The sequence below is a fragment of the Pelmatolapia mariae genome, linkage group LG23 (genome assembly GCF_036321145.2).
Source record: "Pelmatolapia mariae isolate MD_Pm_ZW linkage group LG23, Pm_UMD_F_2, whole genome shotgun sequence".
NCBI lineage: Eukaryota > Metazoa > Chordata > Actinopteri > Cichliformes > Cichlidae > Pelmatolapia > Pelmatolapia mariae.
The window spans coordinates 47,461,114-47,478,016 of NC_086246.1; the positions used below are offsets into that span (position 1 = coordinate 47,461,114).

The 16,903-nt window shown below is 43.0% G+C and overlaps 1 protein-coding gene across 1 annotated transcript; it reads left to right on the forward strand.

The window, feature by feature from the left end:
* Positions 1 to 1,486: 1,486 nt before the first annotated feature.
* cdc34a (cell division cycle 34 homolog (S. cerevisiae) a) lies at positions 1,487 to 15,845 on the forward strand. The gene is made up of 5 exons (XM_063467109.1): positions 1,487 to 1,918; positions 10,761 to 10,847; positions 11,043 to 11,140; positions 12,684 to 12,818; positions 12,969 to 15,845. The coding sequence occupies exons 1-5, from the start codon at positions 1,736 to 1,738 to the stop codon at positions 13,189 to 13,191; spliced, it is 726 nt and encodes a 241-aa protein (XP_063323179.1). The 5' UTR covers positions 1,487 to 1,735; the 3' UTR covers positions 13,192 to 15,845.
* Positions 15,846 to 16,903: the final 1,058 nt, after the last annotated feature.

The following is a 16,903-nucleotide window of genomic DNA, read 5'->3' on the forward strand; positions in this document are numbered from 1 at the left end:
GGTTTCATTTATTAAAGGAGAAAAGCTATCCAAACCTACCCTGTGTGAAAGAGCTAGTAACCTAATAACTGTTTGTGCCACCCAGTGAGATCTGCAATCAAGCATTTGTGAAAACTGGCAATGAGTCTTTCACACTGCTGTGGAGGAATTTTGGTTGTGAGAAAGTAAGTTTATCAGACCTGGACCTGGACTTTGATTAGGCAACCACAAAATCAAAACTTTAATTTTCCTTTCAAAGGTGGACTTGGTGAGATATTCTCCTTCAGGATTTTCTGGCAGACAGCAGAATTCATGGGTCTATCATATACAGCAAGTCGCCCGGGTCCTGAAGCAACAAAGCAGCCACAGACCTTCACACTATCAGCGACATATTTGATTGTGGGTGTGATGCCCTTTTTATGAAGTGCTGTGTTAGTTTTAGGATTCTAACTTTCTAAAAAGTTAAACTTTTGTCTCAGCAGTCTAAAGAGCATTTTTCCAACAGTCTTGGGGATCATGAAGATGCTTTTGGCAAATGTGAGACAAGACTTGTTCAGAATTTGAATACTTCAAAAATCCCTTAGGAAATTATGTGATGGTGGTTTTTGCCTTGGAACTCTCCCATGGATGCTATTTTTGCCCAGTCTCTTTCTTTTTATTAAATGATGAACACTGACCTTAGCTGAGGTAAGTGAGGACTGCAGTTCTTAAGACTTTGTTCAGGGTTATTTTGTGACCTCCTGGAGGACTTGTCAATTCCATTTTCCAGATTGGATTCGGTAGACCAACACCCTTTCTATTTTCAAGGTTTAAAACTTTTGATAAAGTATATAGTTGGGGCTGGATCAGCTGACCCTGAATCCTCCCTTAATTATGCTGCAACAGGCCAATAGTCTGTTGGGGGCTTCCTATGATGCACTGAATGTTTCTTCTTCACTTACCTTATTCACTCACTATGTATTTACACCCCACTCTGCATTTAATCAGTAGTTAATATTAATCTCTGGCACAAACACAAATGTTTGTGTTGTTCTGTTTTCCTTCTCTCACCCCCAACCACTCGATGGATACCCCTGCCTGAGGTTTCTTCCTGTTGTAAGGGAGTTTTTCCTTCCCACTGTCACCAAGTGCTTGCTCACAGGGGGTGGTTTGATTGTTACGGTTTTCTCTGTATTATTGTAGGGTCTTTATCTTACAGAATAAAGTGCCTTGAGGCGACTGCTCTTATGATTTGAAAAATGAAAGCATCTTTTAAAAACTTTGTTTTGTATTTATATGGGTTAAACTATGATAAATATAATATACTTTTATTAATGACATAATATCACACATTTCTTTGACGATCTCAAACAGACAAGTTTGAAAAATTAGCAAAAAATAAGAATTCAGGAAGGGGGAGGGTGTTTTTTCACAGCTGTCTGATATGGGCTACTGATACTTTAGAGTTTTATTTTGAAGAATGTCACCGGAAATAAGGCAAGTAATGCCTTCGACTTGATAACGGTAGGTTCATGGTCGTTAATAACTGGGGCTCCGTTGGATTGTTCACAACAACAGAGAGGAAGGCGCACCAGCTCCGGCCAAATAAAGCCCAGACGCGTTTTGGAACCGCACACAAACGGAAACCAACCGTTCCTGCGTGACGAGCTCCGTTCTTCTACTGTTAGCTGTTGTTTGTAACGAGCTAGCTTTGTCCTTCGCAGTCACAGCTGTGGTGGGTCGCTGATATTTTTTTATATAAAAATCGCCGTGGAATATGGCTCAGAATAGACATCATGTAGCCAGTTCCCAAAAAGCATTAATGCTGGAGATGAAAAGTCTCCAAGATGAGCCGGTCGAAGGGTTCAAAATAACTTTGGTGGACGAGTCGGACCTGTACAACTGGGAAGTAGCGATATTCGGACCCCCGAATACACACTACGAGGGTGGTTATTTTAAGGTGAGTGGCTAATGTTAGCTAGCAGCCCGTCTATTGTTCTTTAACTGGTTAGTTTTACTGTATATTTCAGTAATTTGATCATACAGGGCAACCAAGCGACCAACCTCACCCTTCATGTAACCATTTCCACCAGCAGCAGGTAATAGTTAATAACGTTAACTTGGCTAATTGCCCCCTGTTTAGCGTTACTGTGACAAATACTTCTTTGTTTAACTTTAAACCAACAAGACTCCATGAGAACTTTGTTGCTTGAGCATATTTTTTCATCAAAACACAGATTAGGTCTCTTACAGATCTTGCATGTGCCCGAGTTACTTTTTTGTTGGCTTGAAACAAAAGGTTGTTGAGCATAACCGCCTCCAGCACTACCTTGATAGTTAAGCTCATCATCTATCTCGCTAATTCAATCCTTTTCTTTGTGTTCATCATTACAATTCAGCAGCCCTGGCTTGAGTACTTTTTTCGTTGGTTATTCAAATGTACCATACATACATGCATGGTGCTAACCTTGCTTTTGAAATGTTAAATGGCTTCCAGCCTTAACTTGTCTAACTTGTGTAGTGACTCATAATTTGTTTTCTCGTCTACTTCCTCCCTTGAGAGTAAAGATGCGTTGGTTTTGTTCCTGTTTAGCAGAATTTGTGCTGATTATAAACCGCCACCATCGTATTTCCGTCTTCAGAAGATTTCTGCGGCTGATGTTTGAGTGTGCCATTTCTCTGCCTTTTGACCCCCTGAGTACTGACCATTAAGTAGTTTTTTAAAGTTCTAGTAAAAGTATTTATATTGGCATGTCAGTTGTTGCCATGTTTTCTTATTCTAACGTTCAAACGTTGCAACTCACTGGAGTCATTGTGCTGTGATGCTCATCCTGGAGGGCGATTGGATTCATTACTTTGTTTATGTTTAGTGCTATAAAGCCCCAAGTAGCTGTGCTTCAGCTTTTTTTTTTAAATTAAATTAAATTTTTTTTACTGTGTATCAAAAAACAAAACGGATGACAAGCCTTTTATTGACGTGGCACAATAATACTTGCTTGAAACACGAATTTAATTTGCAGAAAAGCAAAGTAACAAATTCTGCACGATTGCTTTACAATGACTTGGTTTTATTTCCTCACAATGCTAAGCCTGTGTTGTATCCATACAACAGTTGTTAAGCTGTAAATGATTAATATTGTCTGCAGACGTCATGTAACTCCTCTCTTTTTGCACACTGTCCCTTCAGCTGTCCTGAGGTTTTTTTGTAGTTCCAGTTCCTAAGAGACAGTCTTCATTTTGCCTCTGCTCTTTTTAAAGCCTGTAAGCGCAAACGGAGGGGCCCGACCAGGCTCCCGTAGACAGTGTTCAGTGGGTCTGTGTGGTTGCCGTGTACAGGATTCCTTTGTTGGGCCAGGAATGCACAGCTTGGCTGTGAAATCTGCCGCATGGCTGTGACTCATTGTTCTGTGCTGGGTTTCTATCCGACCAGTTTGCAATATTCAGAAGGGAGGAGGAAAAAAGAGGAGAGGGAAAGAACCACCTCTTTTTGGTGTTACCAAAACAAACAAAGAGTTATGACTCGCTGTGAGGCCTGTTCATCTGAAGCGGGGCTGATACTGACGTCACGTGCAACCTGGCTGACTCAGGTGTTTATTTCACATGGGTGTTTCTTTGAAAAAGGCACACCATGACGAAGACATTATGCATGCAGGCAGGCACGCACAGAGTGGACCGAGACATATTGAAGTGTCACTCACACAGGATTAGATAACTGTCCTGGTTGCTTTAGTAAACACACAGTGCAGAAGTAAACACACAGTGCCTTATAATGATAAGCTGACCCATGACCTGTGACTTTCATATACTCGCCGGTGCTAACACCCATTTGCTGACTCTGACATTTCTGTGTATTCATGTGAGGAATCCATTTAGGCTCTGAGACTCTGACGTTTACTGACTTTGGCCTGTAGTAAGCTGTGGTCTTGGGACATGAACAGCTGAGTTGGCTAGAGCAGTGGTTCCCATACTAGGTGTTGAGACAGGTCAAGTTGTGCTTGGGGATTTAACGACACTACCTGAAAAGGACTGATAATTAGTAGTGGTGGGGGAAAAGATCAATACAGCATAGTATCAGTATTTTTTGAGGCAGTATTGAAGCGATACAGGGACACCAAATATTAATATTTTCTTAAATGATATCAAATATTTTGGGAATACTGGAAACAAGAGGGCACATCTCATGCTTCACCATCCTGTGATAATGTTAGCTGAGGAAACTTGCATTAAATCGGCTCAACTGAAAAACCATCCAACACTGGACACACTTAATTATCTCCTAATTAAGCTAATGGCTCAGTCACAGGAGTAGAAATAGGACAGCAACCTTCTTGCAACTACAAAAAAAAACATAAAAATGGTGGCTGTCTGGTGATTGAATTTTTTTGTAAATTCTGCAACCGATTGATTGGTGACTAGGCTGCCCAGACCCTCAGGGTGTTGCACACTCACGACCAGTTTTGATGGCGAGGTGATTGCACAGGTTAAAGGAGGCACTCTTTCTGCAAATGTTTGCAGTCTGAGTTGTACTGACGGCAATCGCACTCAGAGAGCTTGTCGAAGATTCGAAGATAATTGATGTCTGATTTATAAATGCAGGCAGACTGCCAACATCTAAGCGCAAATGGAATTGTTATATGTGAATTTCTGTCTACAGAAACGGTTTTTGTTTTTTGACAGTTTATCACAATAATTGCTGTATTATCAGAAACTGATTGCATCTTATTGGCAGCTTGACCCCATTCAACCACAGACTGATAGCAGCATTGACGATCTCATTTCGCAGCAAAAAATAAACTAAAGCAAGATGGTGTTATCTTATTTGAAACTGACAAAGTTTGAGGATGTAATTTGCGGTTTAAAAAAAAAGGTGATAAATGTTGCTGTGTTTTTAACACCTTGCAAAATGTTAAAAGTTGCAATAATATTGTATCATGAGTGAAGTATTGTGATAATATTGCATCGTGGTTGATTCTCAGCTCTGTGAATACAGATACATACACCCAAACTGTTTGAAGACCACCATGTTGGAGTGTCTAGTCAGATTATTGTATATTGCAGATTATTCTCACAATATGCAGTCCTGCTGTTTTTGCGCACGCTCAGTTTGTGTGCACCTTTGTAAAGTCTTTCCTATTTAGTCATACACTTTCTTTTTTCTTTTTTTAATCTGAGGCTTAAATATGAAAACTTTGGTAATGCAGAGAGTTTAAAAATATTCTCAGTGCAGGAAATGGTGTGTGGATGACACCGAGTGTAATGAGTGTTTGACTCTCTCACTCTTTTTTTTTTCTTTTTCTTTTTTTTTCTTCTTCTTCTTTCTCCTCACATCTGCTTGTCCCCGGGGATAAGATTTGAGTCACACAGTTAAAAACACTCCACGGCTTTAACAGCTTACTCACCAGCCCAAATCATAGGAAGCATAGTATCACGTATCGAGTATGACTGCTGCAGAACTTTAGATGTTTGGGCATTCACAGATTTATTTAGTGAGCAGCGACTTGTTGATGATTTGAACTTCAAATACAGTTTGAGTGCTTTAAAATTAATTACAGAACATGGACACAATACAAATTCAGCAAAGTTTAACAGCCATGACAGTCAGAGACGTCATGAAAGAGAGGCACTGCACTCAAATAGTCCTGAATTGATGCAAGAAGACAGATGGAATTAGTTTTATTCACCTTTGACTGGTGGTTCAAATATAAAAGTGCAGTGTTTTATGTCCAGGTGAGCACTGAAGTTCAGGCTTTAACAATCAGTGTTTTTAAGATGGCTAGTGTGGCAAGAATTGCTTCTGTAAGGACTTTAAAGTAGTGTCCCACCCTGAACACGTGCAAACACTACAGTTTGCATCACAAAGTGCAGTACTTCCACCAGTGTATTTAAAGCTGTGGGTTTAATTTTGCTTTCTATTCTGCCGGCAGTACATTTAATGTCTGCCGAAAACCGTAACCATTAGCCACAAGTGAAACAGCCCAGACATTTTTAATTTTGCCAAACATTTTCTAGAACACAGTGACATGAGGCAGGGTCGGCCAGGTCACCAAGTCGTATGACAGAGAGACATTTTTACTTTGCCTGAAACAAAATATTTTGTTCACCATTTGCTACATTTCTGTATATTTGTACTGCTTTTAATACCTCTATGTTGGAATAACCTAAAGCATTGCACTGATCGTAGCTCTGTACTCTTCAGGTGGAGTTGCCCTCCACTTCAGAAGCAGCAAAAGATGCAGCATTCACTATTTATGTCCACAGATGCAGTCATCTAATTATGCTTCGCAGGAAAGTTTCCTGTGGTGACTTGTAGATCTCTCACTGTGTGTCAAGTGGCACAGGCCTTTTGAAGGTCCTGGAGCTTGGGTGGAGGGGCTGTGTCAACTTTCTTACTTGAGGTCATAATGTAAATGCAGCTAATACTCTAAAAGAAAATACCTTTAATCTTTCAGTCAAGTGTTTTTCTCGACTGACAGACCCCATGTTCACAGCTGTTATGAAAGAGGAGAGCTGCCCTTTGGTTTTTGCCCGGGCCTGTCTGTTTTTGTTTTTGTTTTAAAGCACTTGACAATCAAATGACAGACACTGTTTGCGATTAATAAGCTGACTTTGTAGTTGCACCTTTCTAATATGCTACAGAATTTGTACATGTTCTCTGTTAGCCTTGCAGTAGCAGTAGAGGAGAGGGTAAAAAAAAAAACCCTAACCTGACTGCAGTGTGCCTGGCTGAGCTGCTGGAGTCATGTTTCCCCCTCTGGCTGTGTCACAGAGAAACAAGAGCAGGGTAGAGGGGAGGAAAAAAACCTCCAAAAAACAGGGAATATTGAAAGGGCCAGATCAAGAGCAGGCACAGCCCTTTTCCTTGCAATACCCCCCCCCCTCTTTGAATGCGCAGCCTGCTGTGAGCAGAGGTGAGTGTGAGGCTCTGGTAGACGGTTATAACCATCCCCTGAAGTCCTGGCAGTGTGTTCTCTTCCTCTTCCTGTTTGGGCCACTGGTGCAATAATCTCATCTCTGAGACGTGGCTCGGTGGGCTTCTTGAAATGTCGTTGTGCTAAGATCACCTAAGAGTTGTTTGAAATATAACTGTATTACAGCTCTGCAACTAAAAAACAATTGAAGAGAAAGAGGGGAGTCGGTTGGATCTGAACCTGTTAATCTCACAGATCTGCATGTGCTGTGTGGAATCTGCTCTGTGTCGGGGCCGTTTTCCTTGTCCTGCGTATGTGTGAGAGAGGATAAGGTCTGTGGGGACGGTGAAGAGGTGCACAGGGAGAACAGAATGATTTGTTCTGTTCAGGGTCTTTGCATTGACCTGATTTACTTCGCCTCGCTGTCATTATCCGCAGGGTGGGCGTGCTCTTTCTCTGACTCGTTCCTTCCTCAAGGCAGCTTTTCAGGTCACAGTCAAAGATTTTCTTAGAAAGAGGAAACTGATCTTCACTGTCTATAATGCAACAATAACAAGGGGAGTGTTTTATAAGTTTTTGGGGGGGTTTTTGCCTGGCAAAAGAAAAATCAGCTGCACTTCCTGTCAGCTTCTCAGATGAGATGTTCAAAGTGAGTCTCCTTCTGAGAATGAAGGCTGTTAATTGGCTGCTCGGGCCAATTATTAGGCATGACATGCAAACCAGCATGTTTCAACAGATACTCTAAGAATAGCACTCTGTTTTGGGTAAACGTCTTGGTTGAGCAGCTGTATGGGAAGAGACTGAGGTAAAGACTCAGAGCAGGACCATAGATGCGTTTGAAAAGAGAACGCTGATACTGGGCATCGAAGACCCTGCTGCAGTGTCCTCGCTCGTTCTCCTCGTGTTTCTTATCTTCTGTCTGCTTGGAGCTGAAGCGGCTCACAGCTGCAGAGCAAATAAGCCAACCAAGCAGCCTGTCTTTGCTTGGGCCACTTCTTTACCTCATCTATGCATCATCTCCTCTATCCACATCCATCTGCAGCCATCAGCTGTATAATAGGTAGTCATATGTAAGGTAGGTCAAGAGCCAATGAAATTGTGGAGCTGTTTCAGAACAGGAAAACAGTCTGAAGCCTCTTGCTAAGCTGCAATGTGAAATCACACTCTTTCCTTTTTGCTCATGGTTATTGTTAATGCATATCCCTACCATTCTGCTTTCTTATTTGCTCTCAGACTCTCAGGGTTGTGTTGAATGGGACTATTTTTATGGGAAGGGTTGCCACATGGGTCTCTCAGCCTGGGGTTAAAAACTGAGATATTGATTCAACTTATTTATTCAGACGTACAGATTTGGCTATTTCTTGACAGGCAGGGTGAGTTTGTCTCACCAAAGAGCTGTGTTCTCCTTTTGAACTTCCCCACAGTTGGATAGAGTATAGGATTTCTTCCACATCTGATCACCTTTTGGTTTCACGGTATCTCAGTGGCTTTGAATAGATTTGGATGAAACTGCTTAGATGGAAGGGTCTCTGCCAGAGGTGTGAAACAAATTTTAATGGTGGTTTGGGGAGTAATTCTAGTTTTAATCCATGATATGTCCTGTGAAGTAGTCGCATCAATCTTAAAAAAGCATGTTAGAGACTCATTCAGTGTTTGTTTGGGGGGAAAACAGGCACTGGAAGGATGTTTTGGCACACTCGGCCAAAACCAGTCCTTGTATTATCTGTTGAGTCGGACCAGATGGAAATGAAGGGGCATTTGCATAACACTTTTGTCTACGTTACCACTGAAAGTGCTTTAGGCTACAAGCTATATTTCCCCATACATTCATACTGTGCTTTAGTCTTTGCATTTTGGCTGTGGATGCAGAATAGTTAAGAATCAGGCAGAATATGCAAAGTTGACTCCCAAAAGGCCCACCTGACCAGGAGAGTCAAACCCAGAACTTTCTCACTGTGGCCGAAAGTGTTGTTGAATGGCTGCTGATGATTAGTGTGGTTTATTTAAAACATCCTTACCGGTAAATGCTGTCACTGTCAGCTTATTTATTGAGCTCTAAATTACAGCAGATATTTGACTATCTATGGACATGCTGTGGAAAGAGGGAGCAACGGAGGGCCAGCTTTCCAAAATATACAAACTAATGTCTCCTTTGCCCCATTTCCAGCCAGGGGACTGATATGATCTTACTGCTTATATTGTTTTGGACTAAAAACTAAGCAATCACTGTTGCTGTATGGCCTCCTCCCCCTTCCTCAACCCTCCTGGCTAGCTGCTATGTGTTGCACTGCTGCTAGGCTGTAATGTGTACTATGTTGGCTTGAACTCTGCACTCTGATGGGTCGCCAGTTATCTGGCAAGGCCGGTCAAACTTTTATTTTTTTCAGCCCCTCTTCTCTCAGGATTGTCAACACTTCCTCTCTGCCCTGCTATGATATGGAGAGCGCAGGTTAGGATAAGCAGGTTGCGTGTTTGTCATCTTGACTGAATTTATCTTGTGCTGTTAGTTGGGATGTACAAACACACTCCTTCATGACAAAGAGTCTTAAATGCAGAGTATTCTGTGACTATCAACAAGTCACTCAGTGTTTTGCACAGATAAAACATTTGGCTGCATGCACGAGGGTTAAATTAGGCAAAGCGGTCAAAGAAGGCTCAAAGCCCAACCCCCTTTAGTTCAAATGAAATCCCCCTCTACCTCCTCCCACTACTGCTGCCAATTCACCCCCTCTCCTGCTAGTTGGTTCACTGTGGCGAGGACCAGCTGACCATGCCGAATCAGCAAATGTACACGTGTGTGTGTGTGTGTGTGTGTGTGTGTGTGTGAGAGAGACTTTGGCGGGGGGGTCAGAAGGTTTCATGCTGTGAGTGATGCGTTTGTGTATAATAAGTCCTGTTGGTGTGTGTGCTCCGTCACCGTCTTTCTCATGGCACGCTTTATGGAAAACGGAGGAGTGGTCTTCCACACAGGATTTACAGTGTCTGTCTGTGTGGTTGTTTTCAGTGTGAGGACATATAATGGCAGAACATGAGTGTGAGTAGTGGATTGTCTTGGGTTGCAGTGACAGCTGGAGAGGACAAACACAATGTCTTTATACCAGCACCATTACCAGCACCCCCCTCAGCCTCCGGTGTTTCTCTAAGCTCCACGCGCTTTGCAGCTGAACGGACTGCAAGCCTCCATCCCTCCCTTCCTCCACACCGTATTACATTACACTGTCATTAGCTATGTTTTGCACTGACCCTGTAGTTACTATTTAGAGGTTTCTTTCAATCACGACTGACGCTGATCAGCGTGATTGTGGAGGTCTTCAATCAGCTGCTGCGCGTTGGCACCAGCGCTGCAGTGTAGGGCTTTGTGAAGAGAAGCAGTCAAAATAAAGCCCTCTCTCCTTGGCAGCTGTGTCTGTACTTGTGTGGTTATCTTTTTGACGACCACTTCAGAGTTTTAGACCTTGGAAGAGAGAACATTATGGCTTGGCTTGTCTGACACAGCACTGTTTGGGACGCATGTTAGGTTGGGTTTTGACGGTTAAAGTAATGCCTAGGGCATGCATTATGTCAGTGAATATCCCAACAGAGAGCCACACACATGCATGCTTTTATTTCTTCTGCAGAATCATTCAGACTTGCAGTGTGTTCTTGCAATTGTTTCTGACCGTGTGTGAGTGTAGATCCATTACACAATGTAAGCAAATGGCACCAAGACTGTCTTTAATTAAATGTCTAACTGCGGGTAAAGCAATCATCTTGTTGCTCGGTTGTACTAATCAGTTGAAATGGTTACCAGGCGGTGACAAAGGAAATTGGTTACAACTTGTCTGTTCACGAGAGAGAGAGGTAAACACTCGTCCTGTCAGTACGCTGCTAATAGGTGTCTTTTCTCACCCCAAGGCTCGGATCAAGTTTCCCATCGACTACCCGTACTCTCCACCAGCTTTCCGCTTTCTCACCAAAATGTGGCACCCGAACATCTACGAGGTAAATCTGAACAATTTATAAAAATAATAATAATTTTTTTTTTCAAAAGTGTGAATGTTAAACATTGACATTTTTGTGATTCCAAGTAGGTTTTTTTGTTTTTTCCAACATGTAGCCCTAAAATTTGAATCTTTTCGCGCTTCTTAAAGGTGACTGCTTGTCTGAACATGCTTGTTTACTATCTCATGTCCCTAGAACGGGGATGTGTGCATCTCTATCCTTCATCCACCAGTGGACGACCCACAGAGCGGTGAGCTGCCCTCAGAGAGGTGGAACCCCACGCAGAATGTCAGGTACACGTCAGGCTCTGGAACAACTCAAGAAAAAAAAAAGATGATGATGATGATCTACAGAGTTTTGTTTTTTTTCTGGCTTGTAGCTAGACCATAATGAATTTTTAATTGATTCATTTAGATGCATAATGCATTTTGTGTCAGTCAGGATTTTGCTTTCATCATAGAGTAGGAACGTTTGAACAGATCTGGAGATGCACTGGCTGTGCACCTGCTAAAGAAGGTCATTGGTCATGGCCAGTCATGCTGATCATGGAGGATCAGGGGAGGAGCTAGACAATGTTTGTAGCCAGGCAGAGACATTTGCTTGCATTCGGGTGGCATTGTTGTCTTTCCTTGCTACTGGATGTAATACCAGCTCTATGGGTACATTTGTGAGCCTCTAAACAGCTTCACCATTACTGTGGTGGTGGTGGCAAGCCAGTAGCTACATTATGTACTTTGGGGAAGGAATTTCTTTACTGCAATTTTGTCCACAGTAATGAAGCCTCAGAGCTGAATATTACAAAAGCAGTGCTGCATTTTTGCCTACAGAGCAGAAAATGTAGATGGCTGACTCCAGATCCTGTAGCATGAAAACAGGATGATTGTTTGAGGCATTTTCTAAGCTTGCTGCAGTGTAAATACAGCAAACACCCAAACATGATGTTTAATTCATACGCCTTTTTATTTCTGATATTTGCTTGACACAGATTGAATTACTTGGTCCCTCCAGATTCTCAGTTGTCTTTTTTTTTTTTTTTTTTTTTCTGTGCTCAGCGTAGACAAAATCCACTACAGATGTGTCTTTCATAAAGGATCCTCCGACTGCTGCAGACAGAAGCGACAGATACAAAAGCAGCTTGATATTACTTACAAGAGGAGAGTGGGTAAACAATGTTTTGTAGGTGTGGTGAGGCGTGGTCTGCGGTGCCGTGCAGGGAGGGCGGACGCACCTGCACGGCATCCTTAATCACGCCCGCCGAGTTAAAAACACGGGGACTCAGGGTTGGTGTGTATTGTGGTGTGACAAATATTGAATAAAATGGCTCAAACCTACGATCCCTGGACCCGCCGTGTCTCATTCACACCACACTACACACCAACCCCTGAGTCCCTGTGTTTTTAACTCGGCGGGCGTGATTAAGGATGCCGTGCAGGTGCGTCCGCCCTCCCTGCACGGCACCGCAGACCACGCCTCACCACAGTAGGATAAAACATACTGCCCACCCATGTTTGTGTGACTGGTCTCTTAATCAGAGCTGAATTCTGTAAGTGTTTAGGCCAATAAAGTCAAACGCAGCAGCACAGACAGATGATTAGAGGGTTAACAGGCTGCTCGTCTGACCCTGACCTTCATCTCCCTCCTTCCCTCCCTCACCCTCTCTCCCTCTTTTTGTCTGTGTTTGTCTTTCCATTTCTGTACACTTCTGTTTCCTGCACTCAGTGTCTCTTGTCTCGTCTTACCTCCATCTTTGCTACTCTCCGCCCTGTTTCCTTCTCCTCATTCTGTATTGCCTTCAACTATTTTAATCACTCGTTCCACTGTCGGCCTCTCTCTCAGGACCATCCTGCTCAGTGTGATCTCTCTGCTGAATGAACCCAACACGTTCTCCCCCGCCAACGTGGACGCCTCCGTCATGTACCGAAAGTGGAGGGACAGCAAGGGCAAGGACAGAGAATACATCGAGATCATCAGGTACAGGAAGGAAGAAAAACGCACTCGACTGTCTCCTCACTTCAAACGGGTGCTTGTCTGTAAAGTAGAAACAGAGCGCCACAACTGAACTTGCTCATAGCCTCATTTTAATTTTTTTCACCTCTTCTGTTTCTTCCTTGCGTCTTACAGAAAGCAGGTGGTGGCTACCAAAGTGGATGCAGAGCGGGACGGTGTCAAGGTTCCTGTCACGTTGGACGAGTACTGCGTCCGAACCCAAGTCCCACCCACAGACGATGGCTCCAACCTCTTATACGATGACTACTACGATGACGAGGAGCTGGATGATGATGATGAGGATGACGATGAGGACTGTTGCTATGATGAGGACGACTCGGGCACTGAGGACTCCTGACCTCGCCCGCCCTGCGACATCGTCCCCCTGCTCGCTGTTCTTGTTCTCAACACCTCCACCCCACCGCTGACCGCCCTCTTCTGTCATGAACTGAACTTTAAATCCCCCCCTCCTTCTTCCCCTTCTTCCCGAGTACTCACTTAGCACAGCCCCCGTCCACCTTCTGTCACATGTGCAGTCACAGCGTGCGCACTAAAACCCGATGCATTGAAGAAAAGAAGGCTACAGTTTTTTTTTTTTTCTGCTTGTTTCTTACATGTTTTATTTTATTTTTATCTGTTCTCAGTAAAGGTTACACACAATATGCACACTCAGCAGGAAATCTTCAAAGTAATAGTTTTGGTTTCTTCACCTCCTGTTGATCTGCACTTACTAAAAATTAGCTTAGCCTTTTAGCTTCGAGTCCTATTTCTTCTGCAGGCTTTGAGTGGAACAAATCTGATGGTCACACCTGCTCTTAATCACAGTCATCAGGAGGCAGGTTCAGGTCAGAGTAAAGCAAGATTTGTGAAGAAAGCTAACGTAGGATGATTGGCATACTGTGCGTACGTGTGTCTGCGCGAGTTGTTTTGTTTTGTTTTTTTCCTTTTTCTAAAGCGGAGTCGTTTCCGCCTCTGAGCCCCGGACGTGTGTGTGACTCTACTCTAGTTTGCAGGATGTTCAAAGCCCTGCCATGCCTCACCTCTGACCTTTTAAGCCGCAAGGCTTGTGCTGCTCCACACATGAAAGTTGTCTGCCATTCACACTCTCTTGTGCCTTCCCTCACTCCCTAATATTCCACATGTGACTGACCAATGGGATCCATGAGTCACGGCAAACCCCAGTCAGCCAGGCAAGGGGAAAGTGGCATAAGGAGTCAGTCAGTCAGCCCCCCCCCCCCCTTTAATTCTCAGGTGGCGATATTGTGTAAACGGCGCCCTCCTGATGGAACAACTTATTTATAGCGGCACCTGTCAGATTTGTCCGAGGTGTGAGTGAGGAAGGTAAGATCGAACAGCTGAACTAAAGAATGGCATGTAGACCAGAACCCCAGAATCGTCCTCTACCGACTGCCACACGGCCTTCGTCGTACAAGCACGCGCTACTAGGGGCCCGGATGCATTAATAAACCGCTAGCCCAGCTCACTGCTGCTCGTGAAATCTAACGTACTGTATTTAACAAACCTATGCAGTCAGTGCTTGAACTTACTTAATATGCAGTGCTTTAAGCGTGGCAGTAAAGCTGAGCTTTGCAGCGTGTCCCGAACTTCAGCTTGAGTCTCACAAGCCAGCCACGTGTCCTTGGTCAGAGACGGACATGTGTGGCTGTGTCTGTCTGTGGTTTGTGATCCTAACTCCAGAGTAGCACAAGTCTCCAGAGCTCAAGAGTTGCATTGTTCACTGCCCTTCACAGAGCTCACCCCCTGCTGGCGGCTGTGTGTACTGGCATATTTCTTTGCGCCAGCCATTTTGACTCATCAGTATCAATGAATCCTGTTACCTCAAAGGCAAACGGGTGGCAGCTTGATGCAGGACGTGACTCAGAAGAATTAAAAATGGAGACAGATGGGGGAAGGGGGGGCGTCTTGTTTTCAGTCTACTGTACACCATCAGACCCTCTCCTAACTGCCAAGAGTGCTCTGTTACACCCCCGTTACCACCACCCAACAGTATTTCTGATGAAATCCTGACTGTAATCATATTTCCTGTGTGTGTGTCTGAGTGTGTGTGTGTGAATACTCGCTGATGGGTTTTTTATTATTATTATTATTTTTTTTTTTTAGATGAGCTGAAATGTGCGGAAAAGAAAAGCAAAAATGGGAAGGTACTGGGATGGGGTTTATCTTTAAGCATGAAAAGGAGAATGTGGTTCTTCACTAGCATGCTGTTATGATGTGTTTGTGGTTTTAGACCTGCTATAAGGGTTGGGATTGTGTCCAAGGAGAAAGGTCCTCTTAACTCAATTTTATCTGGGCTGCGTTTGGAGGGGGGAGGGGGGCTGCTTTTCTGGTTTCAGGGTAGTTGGTTTTTTTTGTTTTGTTTTTTTTCTTTTAAATTTGTGGTAAAGGCTTCATTGTTTTCTCTTATATGTATTGACTTTATTGTTAAAAGCCCTTTTGTTGTTCATATAAGACTGAGTAAAGATATGAACCAGTTTCACAGATATGAAACGGAAAAGTTGAACAGAGCCAAACGGAGTCGGCACACCATGCAGGGATCGTTACCCGCTACTGTTTACGCCACAGAGTTGTCAATACTGTATAATTGATCAGTGTTTGTTACATAGTTTATGAATGAACCCCTGCCTCTCTATTGTAATGGTTTGTGAGAATGGGATTTTTTTTTTCTTTTTTGGTCAAACTACTGTTTTATCGTCCTTGCTCCCCACACTCTGAGCTCTGGTTGGTGGCAGCCTCACTGAGGGAAACCCAGCAGTTAAGAAAACAACAAGAACCTCAGGAAAAAAACAAAACAACCACCAATAAACAAACCCTTTTCCAGCTGAGTGAACCTGACCCCTGGCAGTCTTACTTTTTGGCTTCAAAGGACTGTTTACAATCTACCTTGATATGCACATGTGGATATTTTGACGATCACTTGATATATTTTTTTTCCCTTGTTTTTATTTTATTTTATTTTTTTCTTATGGTTTGTAAATCTATTTAAAATCTGAATAAAGCTCTTTATTAGATATTGGCTGATTTTATTTTATATGTGTGTGTGTGTGTGTGTGTGTGTGTGTGTGTTCCTGTCTAGCTATCTTTGTGAGGACCAAAATCTGCATTCTACTATACTTGTGAGAACCAACAGTCACTTGTGAGGACACACTCACCGGTCCTCACAAGTTTGAGGCTCAAAATGTGGTTTTAGTGTCAGGGTTACAATTAAGTTATGGTTAGGGTAAGGGGCTAGGGAAACCATTATGTCAATGAAGGTCCTCACTAAGATGGCTGAACGAGGTTGTGTGTGTGTGCGTGCGTTGGAGATTTTTAAGGTCTCATTGGTTTCTGCATTTTCTGTGTCGTCTTGCAGTCACTGAAATGATGATAGTGAATACCATTTGAGGGAAACTCAGACTTATCTTGCAGAGGTAAGACCTGTTTCCTTTCTTAATTCATTTTAAAACTTCTGTTTGAGTTGAAGTGTAAGGAAAGCACGTGATGAGACGTGTACCCCGTAGTCACCCTGCTACACTCAGAGGGTGGTGGAGACTTTTAAAGGATTTCCTGATGCTTTCTGTGTTTTTATGTTACAAACGTGAGTTTGAACTTTGTCTCTTCTAAGTGGACGCATTTCCTTTTTTATTTATTTCTTCTGTGTAGGACCTTTTGAATCTTGGCCCAACTGAGGTAAGAGTCCATCTGCATGCTCTGTGAATTGTGCTTAAACTTAGCTCAGTGTTGCATGAAAGATCAAGATTATGCATGAAACGATTGATTTGGTATTTTTGGGTAATGAGCAAGCGTGGCTTTTTTTCTTTTTCTTTTTTTTTGTATGACTGCTCTGTACATGCCAAAAACTATGGATCACAGGAAGTGTGTGATAACTACACTGCTCAAAAAAATTAAAGGAACACTTAATCAGAGTATAGCAACACATCAGAGAAACATCTGAGATATTGATCTGGTCAGTCAAGTAGCAGGGGGGGCGCTGTTGACCAGTTTCAGCTTCTTTGATGTTAATGAAATTAACAATGGGTGCAATACAGGAACAACAATGACACAATCCCACA